Below are 24277 nucleotides of genomic sequence, written 5' to 3' on the forward strand. Positions count from 1 at the left end.
TAGTGACAGAAGTTCTCAAAATTTCCTTAAGATTACCCCCCCCCCCCCCCCCCCCCTTGATTATTTTGGTTTTTCATGAGTTATCTCCCCTGAAAACTAGAAAAAAAATGATTTTCCCCTTTTCCCGACGGGGAATTTTAGATTTCTTTTTGATATTTGTATCAGAATCATATAATGCAGCTTTCTACCGCAAAATGTTCCCAAAACTCAGGTTCAGATTCTTATAATCAAAGATATTATTTATTTCCCATAGGCATCAATGTTAACTTCAATACCGATTATCCCCCCCCCCCCCCCCCCCCTAAAAAAAAGATAAAATTTGAAAAATCTCCCGTTGAAAAGTTTTTAATTTTGAATGTCTTTAAAGTGACCAAGTTTCATTTACATATTACCATCCAGTTACAAATTATGACATATGGCTATTACACCATGTTATCTTTAAGCACAATATAACTTTTAATAAGTATATTTCTTATTTCTGTACTTCGTTTTCAATAAAATTCAGCATTGTTGTGTCTTGATCTATGAAATACGGTTCTGATATAGATGTAACCGTCAACATTAAAGATGCATGAAGGGCAAAAACAAGCATCTGAAATAACAGACTTAGCAAAGCAATAACTAAAGTTTTTTTCGTGAAATAGGGGCTGTTGTCCTTTATTGTATAGTTCTCGATTCATTACAAGCTATGTACGAAGAAGATGTTAATAAACTTGATCTACAATAGGTAACGAAATAGTAACTCTACTTTCTACGTTCTTACGCGCATTTGACTCGACGTCATGACATTTCTGTTTTTCTCGCTTCGTTTAGATACGCTTCATTGAGAAATATGCTGTGAAAAATTATTTCGTTCAGTATTATTATTATTATTATTCTTTTTTTTCTGAGATGGTATGGAAGAAAAACAATATATTACCGGTTGTAGGTGTGGATCCGAATATCCGGCTATCGGGTATCAGCGGTGTGTTATTCCAACATTAATTCGCACCTAGTGGATGTATGCGACGAGTGTATAATATAGTGTTAGCTTTAACATGGGTTTAATAGTGTACCTTCAATGCGTGCCTTCAATACATGTGTACCTTCAATGCGTGTGTACCTTCAATGCATGTACCTTCCATGCGTGTGTATTCCTGGGAGCCATTCTACACTGATAATTATTTGAGTACACTTTGCCCAAATTGTTGATTGAAATCAAGGTAGGTTGGTAGGAACATCAGGTTTTTGCATACTCATCACGCGCTCCGTCTGTGAATTTATTCCCTCCTGATAAAACTGTACTTAGATGTGGAATAAATAATTAGATACAACTTACCTCCCCTTTTCTTCATCAGCTTTTGGCATGCGGGAGACGCATCCCACGCACCGTCTGCGACCTCGTCCCCTCCAAAATGATAAAACTTTAGTGGTTGAATATCTTGGTGCATCTTTTTCACTTCAGTTATAATCTTTTTGACAAATGTATACGTAGACTCCAAACACGGATTCATTACGTCATCAGAGAAATGTTGTCCTGACCTAAAATTCGGATGGTCGTCTGGGTCTATGATGGAAAAACTCTCAGCTTTCATGTCTTTGCGCATAGACCGCTGCGAACTCGAGTGTACTGACTTTATAGCCGCACGACTATGTCCCGGCATATCAAATTCTGGAATAATTTCCACATGACGCTCTTTGGCATACACGAGAATTTCTCTGTAGTCGCCAATATCGTAGTATCCAGAGCCAGAAGTGTTTGAATATGGCCCTGAACCAAGCATAGGTAAAATGCATTGTTCTTCCCGAAGATCATGACAGCGAGATGCCCCTATCTATAAAAGGATTAAAACAAAAATTGCATTAAAATTTTGCTTTTACAAAGTTCAAGCATTATTTATGAGACATACTTTCTGCAATCATATTGCATGTACAATATATCTTTACAAGAGGTGGACATATATTTTTTATACATTTAAATGCAGGGATATATGTATAACAATTACTTGGTTTAACAATAGTTGATATTTAATACTTAGTATAAATGTCCACGAGAAATAAATCTAATGCAGCAGCGGTCGATCATGCCCTAACCCTTATCATGCTGGACACGACTGATTCTGCCTTTGCGACCAGTGTAGATCTGCACTGTTCGCTATTAAGTCAGTACCTTTTTTGGTAAGCACCCCTTTTAACAGTTAATGGTACTGTTCAAATTGGAAGATGGACAAGTTCATTACAAAAATGTAGCAAGGTAATGGTTAAACTCTTTTGTGGAAATTTCAATGAACTAATTTGGACAAATATCACTGCGAATAGATCTAACTAAAACATTTAACAAAGAGGTATTCTATTTACGTCATTGCCTTAATATAAATTTACTGATATTTCTTTGAATTTTAAGGGGTTTATTTAAACTCAAGGATGCAGTCCCGTAATAGAAGTCGGATATTCCCGTGCGAATATGTATTCTTATATGCTGTCTCGGCATCCTTCGGACATTAACAGAAAATTGTTTTTACATAACAACCGAAGAATACCGAAATCGCGTACATAGATTACATAAACGAACAGAATTTTCTGATTATCAATGCGCGTCCGCTACCTTAAAGTTGTACGATAGAGTCTCTGTATATAAGATGTGTGAATTCTTTCCCAAAAATAGAATTTCTTCAAACTTTGGATATTGAAGGAGGGAATGCCATTTTCAAAGGCAGATAACTCCTTTTCAATACTGGTGACCTATGACTTTTATTGCATATCGATGTTGCTTAGATATGATTGTCCTCCAATATTACAAATTCTATTATTGGGGAACAATTCATCCATCTCATATAAAGAAACTCTGGCGTAACCGTGATTTTTCCGAAGTATAAACCTACCTGTGTAAGCTCGGGTATTCCTGGTATTTGAAGTCTCCAGCCTTCATCGTCTGACAAATGTAGATGTAGTTTGTTCATTTTATACATCGCTATCACATCTATAATCTTTAGAATTTCGTCAATTTCTATAAAGTTGCGAGACACATCTGAAAAAAAATAAATTATGTAAAATGTTATTTTTATAAAATCTTAGGTCCTTATTACTGTGTTTGTGTTAATCTTTGACCAACAGTATATGTCCATTTTTAGAGAGAGAGAGAGAGAGAGAGAGAGAGCAGTCTATCAAAATAATAGCAAAATCTCGCGGTTTAATTTATACTGATTCATTTTAGCTCGATCGTGATGAAAGCTTCGAGCTTGTTTGAACCATTTTTGAGTCCGCTTTCCGAAAAAAGTACTGGTGTCGTATGAGAAGGCGTTGTCGTGACCCAGTTGGGGCCGAACCCACGACCCCCGGGTTATGCGTTCGATACCTTAGCCATTAAACGATCACTCCCCTTCTATCTCCGTTTGAATCTACATTCTTGCACAGATCTACTGTTTTCTTAAATAGATAACAGAAATAAATAAAACTTTTAAGAAATGATTTATTTAGCAGCATTCAGACTTTCGCATTCATTCATGAATTACATCACGAGAGCCTGGGATGTAAGGCGAGTTTTTTCAGTACCGGCCAAAAAAAAAAACAACAACAAGGAAAATCCTGTTTGACATGAAAGAAATAACGATTTATCTTTCCAATGTTCGTGGGTTATTTTCAACTTATGTTATTATGAAAAAAAAATATTCATAATATATTGTAGAATTCGCTTTATCTTGGAAAACTAAATTACACTAAAAACTCTATTTTCTGCATAAACACAACAAAACAACGATTTTTATTCTGAATAATGCAAACTTAAAATTACGTTTCTCATAAAGGTTTTATCATGGAATGGCTTATATAGATACAATTTAATATCGGATTATTCTGAATATTTCAAATATAATATACCTATATGCAGGCCCCTGTAGGAAAACCTTGGGGCATCTTTGATGATAAACTCTGGTAACATAACGGGAATGCCGACGGTTTCACGAGCATCCGGAGTAAATAAAGCACTGCTGAGGGTCTGGAAAGCGTAAAAGACGGCTTCGTTTGTTGCCGCAGTGATTAAAATGTATTCCTTTTGTGGCATTGTTTCAATGCTATAAGCATCTTCTCGTTCTTGAGATTTCCCATCGATATCTACAGAAACGGATGCCTTTCTGACTTCTATATATTTCCGCATTGGTTTAGATTTTACAATGTTCATTGAAAGTTTATCTGCAAAGAAACAAATAGTCTTATATCATCCTTTACAAACAATTTGTTTTTCTCCTCCTGCCAACAATATTCGAGTTAAGCAGACAGGAAGGAAGATTGGTGTACTCTTTCTCTTTTTAGTCTATACAAAGCTTAAAAAAGTAAAAGGCATAAATTGAAACAAAAAAATTCCATTATAGGTATGACTTTAAGTTAACAAAGTATTGGACTACTCTGGGAAATTTTGCTTTTCAACATTCTTTCATCTACATGTATTCACACGAAATAACTCCTTGAAACGTACCTCTAAACAAGCAAGTAAAAAAAAAACTCGTATGCAACTTACACAGATATAAGCTAAATAAAGTTTAAACATGGCATGTCGAAATCTAAAGGATCGAGCGTTTAATTTCTAGAAAACCGAAATTCGACGTAAAATGACATTATGTGAACGTGTTTTCGAGGCGGAACTTGAAAATGTGTTTGAGATAGCAGAATTTTGTAAGCAGTGATTAACTTTCAATCAATTCAAGTACCCTGAGCTACCCGAAAAGAATTTAACCTCTTCCAAGAATACATCAGACTTCACTATAACCCACTTGTTGGTGTTAAATTCCATCTCCCACTTGTTTTTCACCTGCATTATTAACGGGGTCGGTATGATTTTCAATCTTGAATCAATTTCTGTATTCCCAGTTTCATACATCTCGAATCTAGTCTGGGTGGAATAGGGACTACTTTTGTCATCCATTCTTCTTTTGTATTGCTCTTTGTTATTGAAGTCTTTAACATATTTAAGTCCCTCATCATCAGTGTTTTCTAAAACTTTCGGCATTGTTGAGCTACTTGTTACGTACCATCTTGGCATGGAATCGGACCTTGCAATTTGAAACGCTTGTGATTTGAACCTACACGTCATAATTTCATAAGGTTTGAGTGCAACAAAGTTATCTCCGTCAGGTTCGAATCTATATAAACTTCCACCAACGTGAAAGAGTTTAAGACCACAAGTGTTTAAATGATATCCATTCGGATATGGATATTCATCCATCTCTACAAGTCTCATGGAGTACCCGTAAAGCTGCCACCGTTTTGTTGGTATTTCCTTGTTCCCTGTATTGGCCAAAGAAATTCTACCAAGGAATTGTCCACGGCCTCCCATCATCTCACCACTGATGAAATTATCTTCCACAGCAAAACTTAGATTAACATATTCTGCAAAGTAGTCTATTTCTGCTTGTGTTGGTTCTGGAAGCTTACGCTCTAAAAACAAGAAGAAAAAAATAAATTTATAATTACATGTATATGAAACTGAAGAAATGCCTTAAAGAGTTACCTATGCAGAGGACAGGAATGTTAACTTTCTAGCTGAACGATGTTCACGCTTAAGAAATGTTCTTGCAATGTGCCAATGCTGGCCTTTTAAATGTTATTTTTGCTATCGCTTTAACTTTTGGGAGGAGGGTGTTGGAGGAGAGGGTGTTGTTGGCTTTTAAATGTTATTTTTGCTATCGCTTTAAGTTTTGGGAGGAGGGCGTTGGGGGGGGGGGGGGGGGGGTTGTTGTTGTTTTTTTTTTTTTTTTTTTTTTTTTTTTGGTGTTGCCGTGAAATAGTATTTATAGCAAGAGATTTTGTTTTCAATGATATTTTAGTACTATAGCAACACTATTACTACTGCTCATGTTATATATTGGTAACCTATTTGGTTCTCTTAACTTACCAAAGTAAATGTACTAGTATAATATGTACTAATTTTACTTCATAATGCATCAACATGTACAGTTAAACAATATACATGTAAGTAATGGAACTTACCTCCAAACAATGAAAAGCTGTATTTCGACCCTGTATTTGATCTGTCAAATTTACTGCAATAAGAATGAAACTGAATAAATTCGGGAAACTTTTAAACTAAAAGAGGGATGGGGTCCAGAATTGGGGCTATCAAATATTTCAATGTAGCCTTTGCTAAAGGCGTTTAAGCTTCAAGAAAAATAAAGTCAAGATAGGGGGTAACATATCAGTGTCGGTTAAGGACGTTCATCTTAAAAGAAGGATGTGGTCCCGGTAAAGATGCGTGCGTGGTGGGTGGAGGGAGGGAGGGGTCATTCCTATTGAATGTTTACAACCTATTGAATGTTTAAGTGTCGCCATGCTTAAAGACATTTAATTTAAGGGAGGGACGAGGACTTGATTGGGGGCTACCTTTTAAATATTTCAGTGTCACCTTGTTTAAAGACATAAACTTAATTAAAGAGGAATGGGGTCATGATATATATCGTTTTGCCACGTTACTTGTTAGCGCACATGTATATGACATCTGAAAATATGCCAGCTCAAGGATTCAAATTGTTTTCCACTTCTTATTTACAATTACTCAGACCATGACCTTGTTTGATCACCTGCTACTGTGCAGTATATAAAGTAACAGGAAGTATTACAGTAACTGCACATGCGCATGATCAAGCGTATACTGCTCTCTGTCGTCGGAAGTAAATATAAACATACAAATATGGCGGCGCCCGTAAAAATTTTCCTTATACGCTCTTTTTTTTAATACTTTTGGCAACAAACCAGGGCATATTATCATCCAGGCACACGTGTGTTCCAGCTGTCTTGTGGCAGCTATGAAGAATAATGAATTCAAATAAGACTATAGTTACAAAAGAAGGTGAACAATTTAGGCCAATATTTACTGAATGAATTTAATACAAAGCACTTTTAAATTATTTACTTACAATTAATAACCGGTTTTCGAAAGTATTTAAACATGTACATATAAAAGCATAGACAGTGACTCTGAATGATAGTTGTTTTTTTAATAATAAGAAGGGAAAAATTGTACCTGTTACACTTAATGAGCAAAATGACGGCTGCAATCAATAACAGCAAGTAGACATAGTTTCTGGACACATGGTACATCAGTTTATGTACGATATAACGCCGAGAGCATGGCATTGTTTGGTTGTGATGTTGCATACCTTCATACGGAGAAATAGTCTGTCTCACTTCCTTTCATGTCCATGGCGTCATGGTTAATGCGTTATCTGTAACATAATTATTTATTTGTTATCCTCCACATGTACGAAGGTTGCAAAATGTATGGTGATTTTCAATAATCATATATAAAGCAAAACATGTTTATTTGAAAAGATGTGTACCACAGAACAATAAATTATTCCTAACACTTCAATTACAATGACACAGAGAGATTTGACTCGCACTCGTGGACACGTCATGGCAACCGACAATAATCCTAATGAAGACACATTTTGCAGCACATTACGGAAGGAACTGTGTAACGGGCAGATCAGCACAACTAAATATAGTGGCGACTAAAGAGCTTGTTCTTTTATCAAGAAAACCGTTTTTAAGGTTCATTTTTTATTATAAATAATTTAAATAGCGCCCTTTTCATGATAAACACGTTCACAGGCGCTTTACATCTAGCAAATGCAGCCACACAGGGCGCGAAATTCATCCTCTACTAGTACAGACACAGAGCGATCTGACCAGATAACAGATAGGGAGAAATCATTTTAGATACAGGCCTGTCCTGCTAACTTAGTCTAGCTCTTTGCGAATAGACAGTCTGGTTCCTCAACGTGCCCGTTGTATTGCACCGATACACGCGAAACCGTCTTTCTTGGGAAGAACCAGTACAAGTTTAGTCGGGTGGGAGACACTCAAGACATCTCAGAAATTTCCAGTGCCTGGACCGAGATTCGAACCCCGGACCTCTGGATTGACAGTCAAGCGTGTTACCACTAGACCACCGGCACACCTATAATTTAACAGTATTATTAGAATGATTTTCATCATAAGTTCATGTGTGTGGAAAAAGTACGTCACTAGGTTGTGGTGGGTCTTTAAGGTGAAATACCATACCGTGATTTTCAAATGTAAAGAATGCAATTCATTTTGCACAAATAAATCCATTTTCTTAACTATTCGTGTATAAATGTAAATATCCATAAATGTTTTTGTCAAATAATTGGTATATTTTCAACAAATACCAATTTATTCGAATACTTCCATCCACTTTGTACTTTGTACTTATGAAGCATTTGTGGCCAACATGTAAAAAAAGATAAAATATTAGTAACTTAATAATTAATATTCAAGTACCATTCATATTTGGTTTCCATAGTCGCTGAGATAACTTAAACGTTAATTTTACATGCAATTTACCTTGTTAGAAGGTCCGAATTTCACATTTGAAAATATTAATACTAGTATTTACTATTCAACCTTTATTTTTCTTTCCGTTGTTTCGTTAATCTAATCTATAACTTTCTATAAAGGTACATAAATGAGACATAATGTTTTCCTTTTTTGACTTTTTATGAACCACAGAATGATTTGAATTAGGGGTCTGTAACCAGTACGCATGTAAGTAAAAATTATAGATACGAGAAATTCTGGTCCATAGTTAGAATCCATCTTGGAATTTTAGAAAAAAAGTTTTTTAACAAATGAGTTATTTTCTATGCACAAAATCGTCATAAAAATATACGTTTCGCAGACAATTAAAATCAGATTAATTGGAACATGACGTTATATATTAATATGCACTACTATGCTTCATACTAATCACTGAAGGATTTGGTAAAATTCAGTCTAATTGCACACAGTCAGTAGTGTGAATATTGCAAAATAAAATCATGAGCCAAAACTGCACGGAAAATCACTGAGGCAAAACATACCGATAATATGCACAATAAGACTTGGCACTGATCACTCCTGTAAATTTTGGTGGAAATCAAAGAAAAGCATCATTGAAGAACCAAGGGATATAATTCTGTTGAAAACAACACACAGGAACATGCCGAAGATACTGTAAAGTCATTAGTATTGGTGGGGGACTAATTTTCGTGGATTTCGTGGTTGAGTCAACCCGCGAAATTTAATCCCAACAAACAAGTGAAATTCTCATTCATTTTATGTTCAAAAGTTGAAATCCACGAATTCATAGCCCCACGAAATTGCCGTATTGACCCAAACCACGAAATTTCATGCCCACGAAATTAAATGATTTTACAGTATGCAGAACTAGGCTTTGCAATGATCACTTCTGTGAAGTTTTGTGTAAATCCTCTTGGTAGCATCGTAGCAGTTACCCGGATAAGGTAAAATACAACAAAGCAAGGGCCATTACTCCCCTGAAAATCAATGAACCAGAAAAGGCCGACAATATGCACAATTAGACTTGGTACTGATCACTCCTGTAAGATGTGGTGTCATTCTACCCGATGATAAAAAAGAAAAGGCCAGAACATGATGAAATTTGATTAATCAAGGACCACAGTTCCGCTGAAAATCATCGAACCGGAAACTGCCGAAAAATATGCACACTGAGGCTTGGCATTTATCACTCCTGCGAAGTTTGCTGGAAATCTGTCCAAATATATGAGAAGTGGCCAAAACTTTATAAAATTTGACGAACCTTTGGCCACAACTGGTTCAAAATCATCAAACCGGAAAAAGCTAACCATATGCACAATTAGGCTTGACAATGATCCCTCCTGTAAATGTTTTGTGTAAATCTGCCCGGTGATGTCGGAAAAATTGCGTGGATAAACGAACTGACAGACAGACGGACAGCATTAAATCAATATGTATCCCCAACTACATGTGTAATTAATTACTATATGTAGCAAGTTAGATATATTTAATAAGGATTTTCGTCGTTTGATGTAAATATCTAGATATAAAATGTTTTAGTTGAAGATAGCCTTCGGACATGTTTAATTATTATGTACAACGCCACTGAATATGCCATTGTATAAAAATAGGCGTTTAATCAAACGAACCACTTTCAGTTTCAGTTCCAGGTTTATCTCCAGTAAAAATTATCATACCGTGATTTTCAGTCTAATGAAAAGAATTCCTTTCGCACGTATAAATCTTTTCCTTAATTACGCCTGCATCTTTTTAATAAATAACAATCCATACTAACACAAATGTTCACTTTGTACTTTGTAATTATTAAGCATTACAAATTGTGTGGCAAACGTTTAATATAGATAAGATATTAACGACCAAATAATTAATACATGTATTCAAGTATCATTCATATTGCTTGATAAGCCAGATTATCACAATCGTTGAGATAATGTAAACATCAGTATACATGCATATTACATATCTTTAAATGTATTACAGGTCCGAATTGCTTTTTATTTGGTTTAACATCGCACCGACACGATCATAGATCATACGTCAACTGTCTTACGTTGATCGTGGAGAAAGATACCCCAGGTGCCCCTCTGTGCATTATTTCATCATGGGCGGGTACTGGATAGATCCTCCGACCTTCCGCCTCAGTGGCTTCCTCACAAGAAGAAATCAACACCCCGAATGAGACTTGAACCCACATCGTTGAGGGGAGTCTAATGGAATGATATATCATGAACTCTATTAAAAACTGTTGTAAACATCAAATTAATTAACAAGTTTATGTGTATTAACAGTGCTTTGCTTTAAGTTTTTAAACGTACATTATTATTGCCGTTATTGACAAATGAGCCGCGCCATAGGAAAACCAACATAGTGCGTTTGCGAACAGCATGGATCAAGACCAGCCTGCGCATCCGCGCAGTCTGATCAGGATTCATGCTGTTCGCTGACGGTGAGCGAGCCTTTGGCTCAGGTGAGCCAAAAATCGGAAAAAGGTTCAGGGTCGGCAGAAAGAAACAGGGTCGGTCTGGTCACCAGAACCATACATCATTTTTCATTAGGCCTAATCTAACAAAACGCACATTTACGCCGGTCCTTATGCGGTTTAAGAAGCTAAATGCCTTTTTAGGTTTTTTTTTATAATAATAATTAAAATGTGCCTATCAAAGTTTCAATGCTGAAAAAGTTAACATTTTTTATTTAAATATGAAGAGAAAACGGAACCAAGGGTAGCTCATCAGTCGATGGAGCATCGGAACGGTATTCTGAGGCCCCCGGTTCGAGTCCCGGTCTGGCTGCACATTTTTCTCACCCTGTGACATTTTGCGCCCAACATGGAACTGTGACGTTCGAGTCCCGGTCTGGCTGCACATTTTTCTCACCCTGTGACATTTTGCGCCCAACATGGAACTGTGACGGCATTACACTGGTTAGTCTCCAACGCCCTCAATTACTTATATATGAATTACCCGTAGAAATTCGAGGACGAATTTCAAAATGGTGGGGAAATATGTCACGGTATAGAACTTGAATATTAAAACGGGGAGAAAATATGTAGGCGGCCGGGTAGCTCAGTCGGTAGTCACCGGAACGGTATATTCTGAGGCCCCCGGGGTTTGAGTCCCGGTCTGGCTGCATATTTTTCTCACCCTGTGACATTTTGCGCCCAACATGGAACTGTGACGTTCGAGTCCCGGTCTGGCTGCACATTTTTTTCACCCTGTGAATTTTGCGCCCAACATGGAACTGTGACGGCATTACACTGGTTAGTCCCCAATGAATTACCCGTAGAAATTCGAGGACGAATTTCAAAATGGTGGGGAAATATGTCACGGTATAGAACTTGAATATTAAAACGGGGAGAAAATATGTAGGCGGCTGGGTAGCTCAGTCGGTAGTGCATCGGAACGGTATATACTGAAGCCCCCGGGTTTGAGTCCCGGTCTGGCTGCACATTTTTCTCACCTTGTGAAACCTTAAATTTTTTATGCATCTTATTCTACGAAATAAAACATGCCATACAACACACCGCTCTATACATGTCACTGTCCATTTCATTTTAAATTAACCTTTTAGAGGGCAGTTTAAACGATCGACAATATATGTTATTATACCTCTCTTTTGCCTACAATGATAAAATCCCATTACCCGAGAAAGAGATATTTTGACTATCAAAAACATTTTCAACTTTTTTGACACGTGACCAAGCGAAAGTGACTGTCAGGTCATATGACCGCGCTGATATTTCGAATGTTATATAAGGGCAATTAACTGCTTCAATTGTTTAGCCATTTGATTGACTCCCTTGTACACAGGCGATTACCGCGCTAAAGATGAAACTGTTAAATTAAGTTAATTAAAACACATTTAAACATTTTTATGTTTTAGATCTATATTCTGTTCGGTATAATAAAATAAATATCATATGGCAGCGTGTGTGACATCGATATTGTCAACCCTCGAAACAGAATGTCACCACTCGGCTTTCGCCTCGGGTTACATTCTGCCCTCAGGCTGACAATATCAATGTCACACACGCTGCCATATGATATTTATATAATATCATATATTTTTCAAAACTCTATTCTACTCTTTATTATATAAAAAAAATGATGCATGAGAAACAAAAACATTGTTCATTGCTATCGTGTTTTCGTAACGACCCTCTCTTATATTATACCTGTCTGACTACACGCTTCAAGAACACGTTGACACGCTTTCGCTGTATTAAACAAACATAGTAGACGGCATTGAATATGATATTGTTACAACGATTGTACACAGTAAAGATGTGACCTTATACGCTTAATAGGTCCCCAGATTGTACGGGAATGGGATTCATGCATGCCGTCAGTGCTGCAATATCGACTAAAGGTTAAGAACACTACACACCGACTGAATGATAATTTTGATTAAGGGTTCAACTTTATTGAATTTAAAAGGATATTGGCAGCTTAACTGTTACAATTAAACTGTTAAATTATTAAAGAAAATAATGCGTGTATAAACATTGTAGTACACTGTATTGATTAGTCCTGTTAATTCCGCGCGGTTAAATACAAACAATTTTACACTGCACAAATTCAAACCGTGCAATCGGGCGTTGCGTTAATTGGCTGTCGTAGATCTTTTAGTTTACTTGAGACAGTTGAACTTAAATAATGACAGGGCTCGAACCTTCGACCTCCCGACCGCAGACAGATGCCTTATCCATTAGGCCACCGCAACTTTATATGTGTACAAAGCAATGTGCATGAAAAGTACATGAAAGGTACATATATTCAGACTTTGTCATGATCAATTCTAGATCCATTACTTTTTGTGCCTAATGTTACGCTCTCATTCATATTTTATCGAACAATGGGAGAGTTACTTCAACTGGCCTTGCTACGTATGAAATCAATGCCTCAAAAATCGATGAAAATGCTTTGTAGACGATAGACGACCTTTATAGTTTTTCAAAACATTGTACCGCATTTTGCACAACATTTTGCACAATATTTTGTACAATATTGATTTGTGACTGTCTCATTATTTCACTTTGTTTTATCCACACGCATATTATATGCCATGGATTATGAATAAATCTGAAATCTGCATTTCTTTCAAGAAATCATATCATTGTAATGACATCGACAAATTGATTAGCTTCATAAATTATGAAATAGGTCATCAATAATATTCATGTGCAGAAATATAAAAATAAAAAAGAAAGTCTACACACATTTCAAAAGTATAGCTGTTAATTACACGTGCTATATAAAAACCATTTAACGAAAACGAAAACGAAAAGGTATAAAGTGCATTAATACCGGTTTAATTATACTGTCCTTAGTTAAACTTTTATCAAATGCGTGTTATCTTGAACTTAGTATAACGCTGTTTATACAAACAAATAATTATGTTTATTTCGTTTTTATATAAATAATGTTAATTAATTTTGTTACTCAAACAATTACTATAAAGCAGCATCATTATGCTACATAGCATTTAAAATTACATGCCATATAGAGATATTTGAGCCGTGCCATGAGAAAACCAACATAGTGGGTATGCGACCAGCATGGATCCAGACCAGCCTGCGCATCTGCGCAGTCTGGTCAGGCTCCATGCTGTTCGCTTTTAAAGCCTATTTGAATTGGAGAAACTATTAGCGAACAGCATGGATCCTGACCAGACTGCGCGGATGCGCAGGCTGGTCTGGATCCATGCTGGTCGCATACCCACTATGTTGGTTTTCCCATGGCACGGCTCATTTAATTTTCTTTCAATTTTAATGATCGATAAAATACCTTCCAATTTCTGTTCAGTATGAACAATAAACTATATATAAAACAAAGTATGACATCTAAAAGTTATGAACAGTATACTAATGTAGAAATGGACTAACCGTTAACGAGCATATGCATATAAATCCACATATATCCTAAGGTTGCCACATGTTTACATTGTAAACGGCATACAACGACAATATAGTATATGAGAGGGTCGGTCAAAAAGTACGCATGGAAAGGTGGCGTCTTGTGAAGGGTTTAAAATAACTTTGCAAGCGTTTGTATCAAATTCGTAAGCTGTAGACGTTGTTAAGTAATTATAGATGTTGCCCTACACTCCTATTCCAAGTTGCGCATAATCGACGTGTAAAAAATATGAACCGCGCCATGGGAAAACCAACATAGTGCGTTTGCAACCAGCATGGATCCAGACCAGCCTGCGCAGGATCCATGCTGTTCGCTTTCAAAGCCTATTGAAATTAGAGAAACTGTTAGCGAACAGCAGGGATCCTGACCAGACTGCGCGGATGCGCAGGCTGGTCTGGATCCATGCTGGTCGCAAACGCACTATGTTGGTTTTCTCATGGCGCGGCTCATATTATAATCATGGAAATTTATATGGTGGCAAATTTCTGCCACGAGACAGCTAGGTAACTATCACGATGATATTGTAAACTTTTTAAGAAATGTGTATGTTTTTTTTTTCTGAAAACATTTCAGCAAAACATGGTGTTTTCTAGATTTTTATTTATTTCCTGAAAATATTTTAGCGCAAAAATAGTGCATGAAACTGCCACGAGATGCTTGGTAGCTTTCACGATAATATTTTCAACTTTCCGGTAATGTTGTGCCTTGGAAAACATTATAGCAGTAAATTATTTTCTTCTAGATATACTTCTTATTGCCATGAAACTTTAGGTTATTAAGATAAAATTTCCAGAAAAGTTCAAAATATCATGATAATTTCTGAAAGTATCGAGATAGCTGTCTAGCTCATAAGTGGAAACTACGGGCACTTACGCAAAAAAGTCGTACATTAATAATATTTACAGGAAACTTTCTACTATTGAGATAATCTTTTCCGAAAAGTATAACTTTATCAAGATAATTGTTAAAGTTTCGCAATAGCTACCTAGCTATCTCGTGGCAGAAATATGCCATCGTATGGAAATAATCTAAAATTTGAAAAAAAATTAATCCTTGTAAATATTTGCCGGTGATATGATAAAAATAAACACGGTAATACAATGAATTTTCAATCTTGAAAATAAGCAGATCTCGCTTTTTTCTATCGATCGCAAATTTAGCGTGTGTGTGAAATTGTGTCAATAATGTATTGATTAAAACAGGAGAAGAAACATATAGCTAACACGTTTTCATGAAACAAACAGATGTTTCCCGTTCAACTAAATGAATACGTCTTGAAAAAAAGCATGTGTAAATGCAACGTCAACATTCCTTTTAAAGTCAAATAATCGTTTTTCCTACTTTGCAATTTCTGTTACAGAAGTGTTAACAATAAGAATTCAAGTACATTTAGGCTAGATGTATTTTCTTGTTAGATTTATTTCAAATATAATGTATGAAAAACATATACACTGAAATCTAGGGTCTTATCTCTAAGAATAAATTGTATATTTGTAACAATGATAGATGCATTTAACCCTTACCCTGCTAAATTTCTAAAATGGACTAAATTTGGGCAGCATCACTTATTATTTAAAGGGGTGTTCGTTGAAAATTTACAGACTGAATAGCGAACAGTGCGGACAAAGATCAGCCTGCACGGACGTTCAGGCTGATCTTTGTCCGCACTGTTCGCAAATGCAAAATCGCTTGATGGTTAAATTACAGTTAAAAAGTGTGAATACTGAAAATAATACTAATATGAAATGAATACGATAAATCACACTCTCGAAAGATACTATCTGATAATAGCCAAACAATGGCCCTTCGACTGTTTTAAAAATATTTTTTAAAGAAAACATACCTTTATTTTATTTCGCCTCTCTTACATACTGCCGTTTGTTCTTATTTATTCCATAAACAATGCAGTCGAGTCATGGCCCCGAAAAATTAAAACTGTTCAGACCAACTTTTAGTAATTTTTCAATAATTATAGTTCTTTTGCTTTTCATTTGACATGATTATTCTTTTGTACAAAATAAGAAGATTTTAATCTCATGTTGTGTCCTTGAGAAAAGCCTGATAACACAATGAGTTATTGAAATAGGATAGTTTTAAATTTATGCAAACAACGAATTGATGTCGTATAAAAGTGCGATTTAAAGGGTGTGTTTTTTTTTTGCCTGTTTAGTTTTATCTTTTGTAATAAATGTACTTTAACCAAAACTTCAGTCACAGTGCTTTAGTTTATAAAGTACGTGCAGTTAATAGATTAAACTTGACACATACAAGGTAATAAAAATAGATAGCAGATGTCTTCAAAACACATTTTTATTTAGACAAGAAGTCTAATCTTGACAAGCTGTCATTTAACCCTTAGCCTGCTGGCGGCAAAAGATTTTAACTTTGCAACCAGTGCAGCAGGCTGATCATGGTCTGCACCGTTCGCTATTCAGTCAGTAAATTTTCAGTGAACACCCCTTCGAATAATAAATGGTATTGCCAAAATTGAATGATAGGCCAGTCCATTTTAGAAATTTAGCAGGGTAAAGGTTAACAATCTCGCACTATGAAACCACGATTGACTTAATACTTTAACATATCGTTTTTGTAACTTCCGTGTCCATACGAATGAATAAATATTCTTGTCAGTGACTGTAACCTTGCTTGTCACGAATAAATTAATTTTCTAATTAAAATACTATAGTAAAGAAAGTATTTGGAGGAACGCAACAAACTGTTACATAGACAAAGTGCACAGTTATCTCCGTTTGTAATTAAAGAATTACAGCCTCTCGACCTTTTACCTGATTCTTCTCCAAAGTATTTGAAGAACACACACTTTCGTTATCTAGTTGCGATCTGAGTATTTCACGGCCTTCTTCAGAAGTGATATAAGTGGCCTATTTCACTTGAGCAATTTATTTAAATATAACGCCATGTTATCAAAAGCAGTATGAAGCCACTACTGACCAAATACTTAAACATTTATATAGTTTTTATAACTTACATGTCCATAAAAGTAAATAGATAATGTGACTTCTTCAAAATGTTTGATTTGTTATCATCAAGTTGCGATTTGAGTATTTCACAGATATAAATGGCCTAATTCATCGGAGCAGTTTATAAACATAACGCTATAATGTTATCGAACGCAGTACGAAATCAGTATTGACCAAATACCTTAAGATATATACCAATTTTATAACTTCCATGTCCGTAAGATACATTGTGTTCTTCGCTCCCAAAGGATCTTCTCACAGATTATGGGGGTGAGGGACAGTAGATTCGAAAATTCCACAAATTTGCGCTGATACCAGTGCGAAAAAATAATCATGAAAACTCAAATTTTGATAAATTAAAGGCAAATTTTGGGCGAATGTATTGCATAGACTTAGCACTTCATAATGTGACATTTTCAGCCTGCCGATTCTGTTGCTTCTGTGATAAAAACAAGTAAAACGCAGGTTTCAGGACACTAAATTTTGAGGCAAAAATGGCCCAAAATGCACACCTTGCGCGACCTGTACCGTATTATCTGCAAATGATTGACCTAAAACCACATGTACATTTTTAAAGTATGTTGCCAGACGAAAATAATGGTGGGAAGAAAAGTGTCTCATAACCGTTTACTTTTTCCGCAATTTTATGCTGAATCTGGATGGATGAATGACCGTTTCCATTTCGTCCAAATTCCGTTACCTCAGGTAAGATATTAGACCCGGCCGTCTACACGGAGCTAGGAAAATCGATCCAAGCACATATTTACTTTACACAATAACTACTTGTATGCAGGAATCCTCAGTTCTATAAACATCATAAATAACCAGTTGAATATAAATGCCTTTAAAGTGCATCTATCTATTTTATTTAAAAAACGTACCCGGGCCAAATGCGAAACTGGCCCCTGCCACTTTATAATAACTATCACAAAGCAGTCTATTAGTGTAAAATGTTTCCCCGTACTTGGACTCAGTGTTGTTATAGTTTTGGTCCTCTGGGATCCCGGAGGCCATTCAATAGAGTTCCGCTTAAACCGGCCTTAGGGGAGCTGGGGGCTGTTGTACATTTAATGACCTTTCATGAACTGACACAAGTGCTTGCGTTTTATATATGCCTCTTGCATGGACCGGATGTCAAGTTAAAATCTATAACCGCTTTGACTGATGTTACTTTCATGTACTATTACTTTCTACCTTATCATCATAATTAATGAGCCGAACAATGCGAAAACCAACATAGTGCGTTTGCCACCAGCATAGATCCAGACCAGCCTGCGCACCCGCGCAGTCTGGTCAGGATCAATGCTGTTCGCTAACAGTTTCTCTAATTGCAATAGGCTTTGAAAGCGAACAGCATGGATCCTGACCAGACTGCGCGGATGCGCAGGCTGATATGGAGCCATACTGGTCGCAAAAGTACTATGTTGGTTTTCTCATGGCGCGGCCCATATTGTTTTTGTAACTTCTGTGTCCATACGAATTAATTAAATATTCTTGTCAGTGACTGTAACATTGCTTGTCACCAATAAATTAATTTTCTGATTAAAATACTATTGTAAAGTAAGTATTTGGAAGAACACAACAAACCTTTATATAGACGAAGTGCACAGTTATCTCCGTTTGTAATCGAAGTATTACAGCCACTCGACCTTTTATTTGATTTTTCTCTATAATGTTTCGGGAATACACACTTTCGTTATCTAGTTGCGATGCCTTCTTCAGAAGTGATATAAGTGGCCTATTTCACTTGAGCAAAATTATTAATACAACGCCATGTTATTGAACGCAGTATGCAGCCATTATTGACCAACTACTTAACCATTTATAGTTTTTATAACTTACATACAGATAAGAGAACAAAATTTATTGCTGCAAATAACGTTTCAAAGAGACAGTGTTTTATCTGCGTGTATGAACTTTGTGATTGACCGGACATTATCTGGCTAAATTTTGTTTAAACTCTGTGTTACTCTAGAAAGAAACTATTATTAATATAAACTTAATTTATTTAAACTGTGTGAATACTTTTGAAGACAATACTTTGTGTTAACTTTTTACTTTGTGACATTTAAGCGTGCTATGATATCTTTGTTAACTACTGTTAAACATACGTTATGAATGATACTAAAAAAATTAAAAAGTGACAATGTCTGTTTACCGTGACCATTTCGTAACATTCATTCTTTTGATTCAATTAACAACAACAAAAAATACGTTTCTTTAAAGTTCTGTCGGTCAAAGATATATCGATCATACATTGAAATTTAAGAACTGATTTTTTTCGGCGTTCAAGCGAAATGAACGACATAATAGGATCGGCAAATCCGTGAATCGCGCAAGCAATACATGTTTAATTTGCCGATCTTATTCTGTCGTTTATTTCGCATGAACTCCGAAGAATAATTTATTCATTTTTCCAATATGATTAACAATGCTTTAATCGTCACAACGGTGTTATGTTGACGTCACGTCAACGTGATATTTAGCGCAATGTACGCATCAAGAAATAGCGCTTTCAAATTTCATGAAATATTTTACTTAATAACATATATTAAATGAAATGTCACATTGCACAAATGTATTAATTAATTTACAAACATTCTGAGTTAGTTATTCGCTTTTCTGAATAATTCGCAATAATTTTCGCCCGAACTGAATTCTGCCGCAAGAAGTATTACCAGTTCCGGCCCTGGCGTGTATAAACAAAGACCTACTATTGGCGCCAAGCGTGCGCGAAGAAACAGTTCCATCATATTTGATATACATTTTACAATAAAGAACATATTAGAATCGAAATAATTTATAGCAAAACAGTTCTTCGTCACTATTTATACACTTGGGCGGTTATACGTCGTCAGAAATAATTTCACGAGGGCTGCGCCCTCGTGAAATTATTACGCCCGACGTATAACCGCCCATCGTGTATAAATAGTGATAAAGCACTGTTTTGCTATAAATTATTTTTTAACTAAAATTTACATTATTATTTCATTTCCATTTGTAAATAAGGTTAATAAGGTTATGTTATAAATTGCACACATTTTGTTGTATTTAACATTAAAATCAGCTTCCCAGTCATTTACGGCTAGTTAACATTTTCAAGGTATCTGAATTGTTTCTTTCAAAATAATTGTTGTTAAAGGTAAATTTTATTTACCGTCGCTTTGTTATTGCTAACAGTTGCCGGTTACTTTTTCTGTTATCTGACAAGCAAATGCTACCCTTGCAGACGTAACAAGTCTCTCAACAGTATACAAAGGAGAGATTACTTGGCACCATTTAGGTCATGCATAGTAAGACTTCAAAACGTATTTCTGTATGGAAAATCATCTTGATTTGATCAGAATTCATTGAATCATCGTCGTACAACTGGATTCAACTCCTTTACTGTTGGTGTTCCTTGATTAACAGTGCTTTGCTTTAAGTTTTTAAACGTACATTATTATTGCCGTTATTGACAAATGAGCCGCGCCATAGGAAAACCAACATAGTGCGTTTGCGAACAGCATGGATCAAGACCAGCCTGCGCATCCGCGCAGTCTGATCAGGATTCATGCTGTTCGCTGACGGTGAGCGAGCCTTTGGCTCAGGTGAGCCAAAAATCGGAAAAAGGTTCAGGGTCGGCAGAAAGAAACAGGGTCGGTCTGGTCACCAGAACCATACATCATTTTTCATTAGGCCTAATCTAACAAAACGCACATTTTACGCCGGTCCTTATGCGGTTTAAGAAGCTAAATGCCTTTTCAGGGTTTTTTATAATAATAATTAAAATGTGCCTATCAAAGTTTCAATGCTGAAAAAGTTAACATTTTTTATTTAAATATGAAGAGAAAACGGAACCAAGGGTAGCTCATCAGTCGATGGAGCATCGGAACGGTATTCTGAGGCCCCCGGTTCGAGTCCCGGTCTGGCTGTACATTTTTCTCACCCTGTGACATTTTGCGCCCAACATGGAACTGTGACGTTCGAGTCCCGGTCTGGCTGCACATTTTTCTCACCCTGTGACATTTTGCGCCCAACATGGAACTGTGACGGCATTACACTGGTTAGTCTCCAACGCCCTCAATTACTTATATATGAATTACCCGTAGAAATTCGAGGACGAATTTCAAAATGGTGGGGAAATATGTCACGGTATAGAACTTGAATATTAAAACGGGGAGAAAATATGTAGGCGGCCGGGTAGCTCAGTCGGTAGTGCACCGGAACGGTATATTCTGAGGCCCCCCGGGTTTGAGTCCCGGTCTGGCTGCACATTTTTCTCACCCTGTGACATTTTGCGCCCAACATGGAACTGTGACGTTCGAGTCCCGGTCTGGCTGCACATTTTTTTCACCCTGTGAATTTTGCGCCCAACATGGAACTGTGACGGCATTACACTGGTTAGTCCCCAATCCCCAATGAATTACCCGTAGAAATTCGAGGACGAATTTCAAAATGGTGGGGAAATATGTCACGGTATAGAACTTGAATATTAAAACGGGGAGAAAATATGTAGGCGGCTGGGTAGCTCAGTCGGTAGTGCATCGGAACGGTATATACTGAAGCCCCCGGGTTTGAGTCCCGGTCTGGCTGCACATTTTTCTCACCTTGTGAAACCTTAAATTTTTTATGCATCTTATTCTACGAAATAAAACATGCCATACAACACACCGCTCTATACATGTCACTGTCCATTTCATTTTAAATTAACCTTTTAGAGGGCAGTTTAAACGATCGACAATATATGTTATTATACCTCTCTTTTGCCTACAATGATAAAATCCCATTACCCGAGAAAGAGATATTTTGACTATCAAAAACATTTTCAACTTTTTTGACACGTGACCAAGCGAAAGTGACTGTCAGGTCATATGACCGCGCTGATATTTCGAATGTCATATAAGGGCAATTAACTGCTTCAATTGTTTAGCCATTTGATTGACTCCCTTGTACACATGCGATTACCGCGCTAAAGATGAAACTGGTAAATTAAGTCAATTAAAACACATTTAAACATTTTTATGTTTTAGATCTATATTCTGTTCGGTATAATAAAATAAATATCATATGGCAGCGTGTGTGACATCGATATTGTCAACCCTCGAAACAGAATGTCACCACTCGGCTTTCGCCTCGGGTTACATTCTGCCCTCAGGCTGACAATATCAATGTCACACACGCTGCCATATGATATTTATATAATATCATATATTTTTCAAAACTCTATTCTTCTCTTTATTCTATAAAAAAAATGATGCATGAGAAACAAAAACATTGTTCATTGCTATCGTGTTTTCGTAACGACCCTCTCTTATATTATACCTGTCTGACTACACGCTTCAAAGAACACGTTGACACGCTTTCGCTGTATTAAACAAACATAGTAGACGGCATTGAATATGATATTGTTACAACGATTGTACACAGTAAAGATGTGACCTTATACGCTTAATAGGTCCCCAGATTGTACGGGAATGGGATTCAATGCATGCCGTCAGTGCTGCAATATCGACTAAAGGTTAAGAACACTACACAACAGACTGAATGATAATTTGATTAAGGGTTCAACTTTATTGAATTTAAAAGGATATTGGCAGCTTAACTGTTACAATTAAACTGTTAAATTATTAAAGAAAATAATGCGTGTATAAACATTGTAGTACACTGTATTGATTAGTCCTGTTAATTCCGCGCGGTTAAATACAAACAATTTTACACTGCACAAATTCAAACCGTGCAATCGGGCGTTGCGTTAATTGGCTGTCGTAGATCTTTTAGTTTACTTGAGACAGTTGAACTTAAATAATGACAGGGCTCGAACCTTCGACCTCCCGACCGCAGACAGATGCCTTATCCATTAGGCCACCGCAACTTTATATGTGTACAAAGCAATGTGCATGAAAAGTACATGAAAGGTACATATATTCAGACTTTGTCATGATCAATTCTAGATCCATTACTTTTTGTGCCTAATGTTACGCTCTCATTCATATTTTATCGAACAATGGGAGAGTTACTTCAACTGGCCTTGCTACGTATGAAATCAATGCCTCAAAAATCGATGAAAATGCTTTGTAGACGATAGACGACCTTTATAGTTTTTCAAAACATTGTACCGCATTTTGCACAACATTTTGCACAATATTTTGTACAATATTGATTTGTGACTGTCTCATTATTTCACTTTGTTTTATCCACATGCATATTAAATGCAATGGATTATAAATAAATCTGAAATCTGCATTTCTTTCAAGAAATCATATCATTGTAATGACATCAACAAATTGATTAGCTTCATAAAATTAATTATGAAATAGGTCATCAATAATATTCATGTGCAGAAATATAAAAATAAAAAAGAAAGTTTACACACATTTCAAAAGTATAGCTGTTAATTACACGTGCTATATAAAAACCACTAAACGAAAACGAAAAGGTATAAAGTGCATTAATACCGGTTTAATTATACTGTCCTTAGTTAAACTTTTATCAAATGTGTGTTATCTTGAACTTAGTATAACGCTGTTTATACAAACAAATAATTATGTTTATTTCGTTTTTATATAAATAATGTTAATTAATTTTGTTACTCAAACAATTACTATAAAGCATCATTACTATGCTACATAGCATTTAAAATTACATGCCATATAGAGATATTTAATTTTCTTTCAATTTTAATGATCGATAAAAACCTTCCAATTTCTGTTCAGCATGAACAATATACTATATATAAAACAAAGTATGACATCTAAAAGTTATGAACAGTATACTAATGTAGAAATGGACTAACCGTTAACGAGCATATGCATATAAATCCACATATATCCTAAGGTTGCCACATGTTTACATTGTAAACGGCATACAACGACAATATAGTATATGAGAGGGTCGGTCAAAAAGTACGCATAGAAAGGTGGCGTCTCGTGAAGGGTTTAAAATAACTTTGCAAGCGTTTGTATCAAATTCGTAAGCTGTAGGCGTTGTTAAGTAATTAGAGATGTTGCCCTACACTCCTATTCCAAGTTGCGCATAATCGGCGTGTAAAAAATATGAACCGCGCCATGG

At 36.0% G+C, this 24277-nt stretch overlaps 1 protein-coding gene across 5 annotated transcripts in view; it reads right to left on the reverse strand.

The window, feature by feature from the left end:
• Nucleotides 1-24277, reverse strand: part of LOC123536141 (beta-hexosaminidase-like) — a 47465-nt gene that overhangs the window by 9603 nt on the left and 13585 nt on the right. For 2 of the 5 annotated variants that reach the window (XM_045318984.2, XM_053527549.1), the window contains exons 2-7: nucleotides 6992-7193; nucleotides 5962-6014; nucleotides 4693-5409; nucleotides 3856-4167; nucleotides 2862-3007; nucleotides 1319-1814 (exon numbers count right to left, since the gene is read on the reverse strand). In XM_045318984.2, coding sequence (XP_045174919.2) covers nucleotides 1319-1814; nucleotides 2862-3007; nucleotides 3856-4167; nucleotides 4693-5409; nucleotides 5962-6014; nucleotides 6992-7125 — 1858 coding nt within the window. In that variant the 5' untranslated portion in view covers nucleotides 7126-7193. Of the gene's footprint in view, nucleotides 1-1318; nucleotides 1815-2861; nucleotides 3008-3855; nucleotides 4168-4692; nucleotides 5410-5961; nucleotides 6015-6991; nucleotides 7194-10007; nucleotides 10140-14215; nucleotides 14318-16089; nucleotides 16249-24277 lie in introns of those variants that run through there. The other 3 variants (XM_045318981.2, XM_045318982.2, XM_045318983.2) reach the window with 3 other exon arrangements.

Source organism: Mercenaria mercenaria, chromosome 17 (genome assembly GCF_021730395.1).
Source record: "Mercenaria mercenaria strain notata chromosome 17, MADL_Memer_1, whole genome shotgun sequence".
Classification (NCBI taxonomy): domain Eukaryota; kingdom Metazoa; phylum Mollusca; class Bivalvia; order Venerida; family Veneridae; genus Mercenaria; species Mercenaria mercenaria.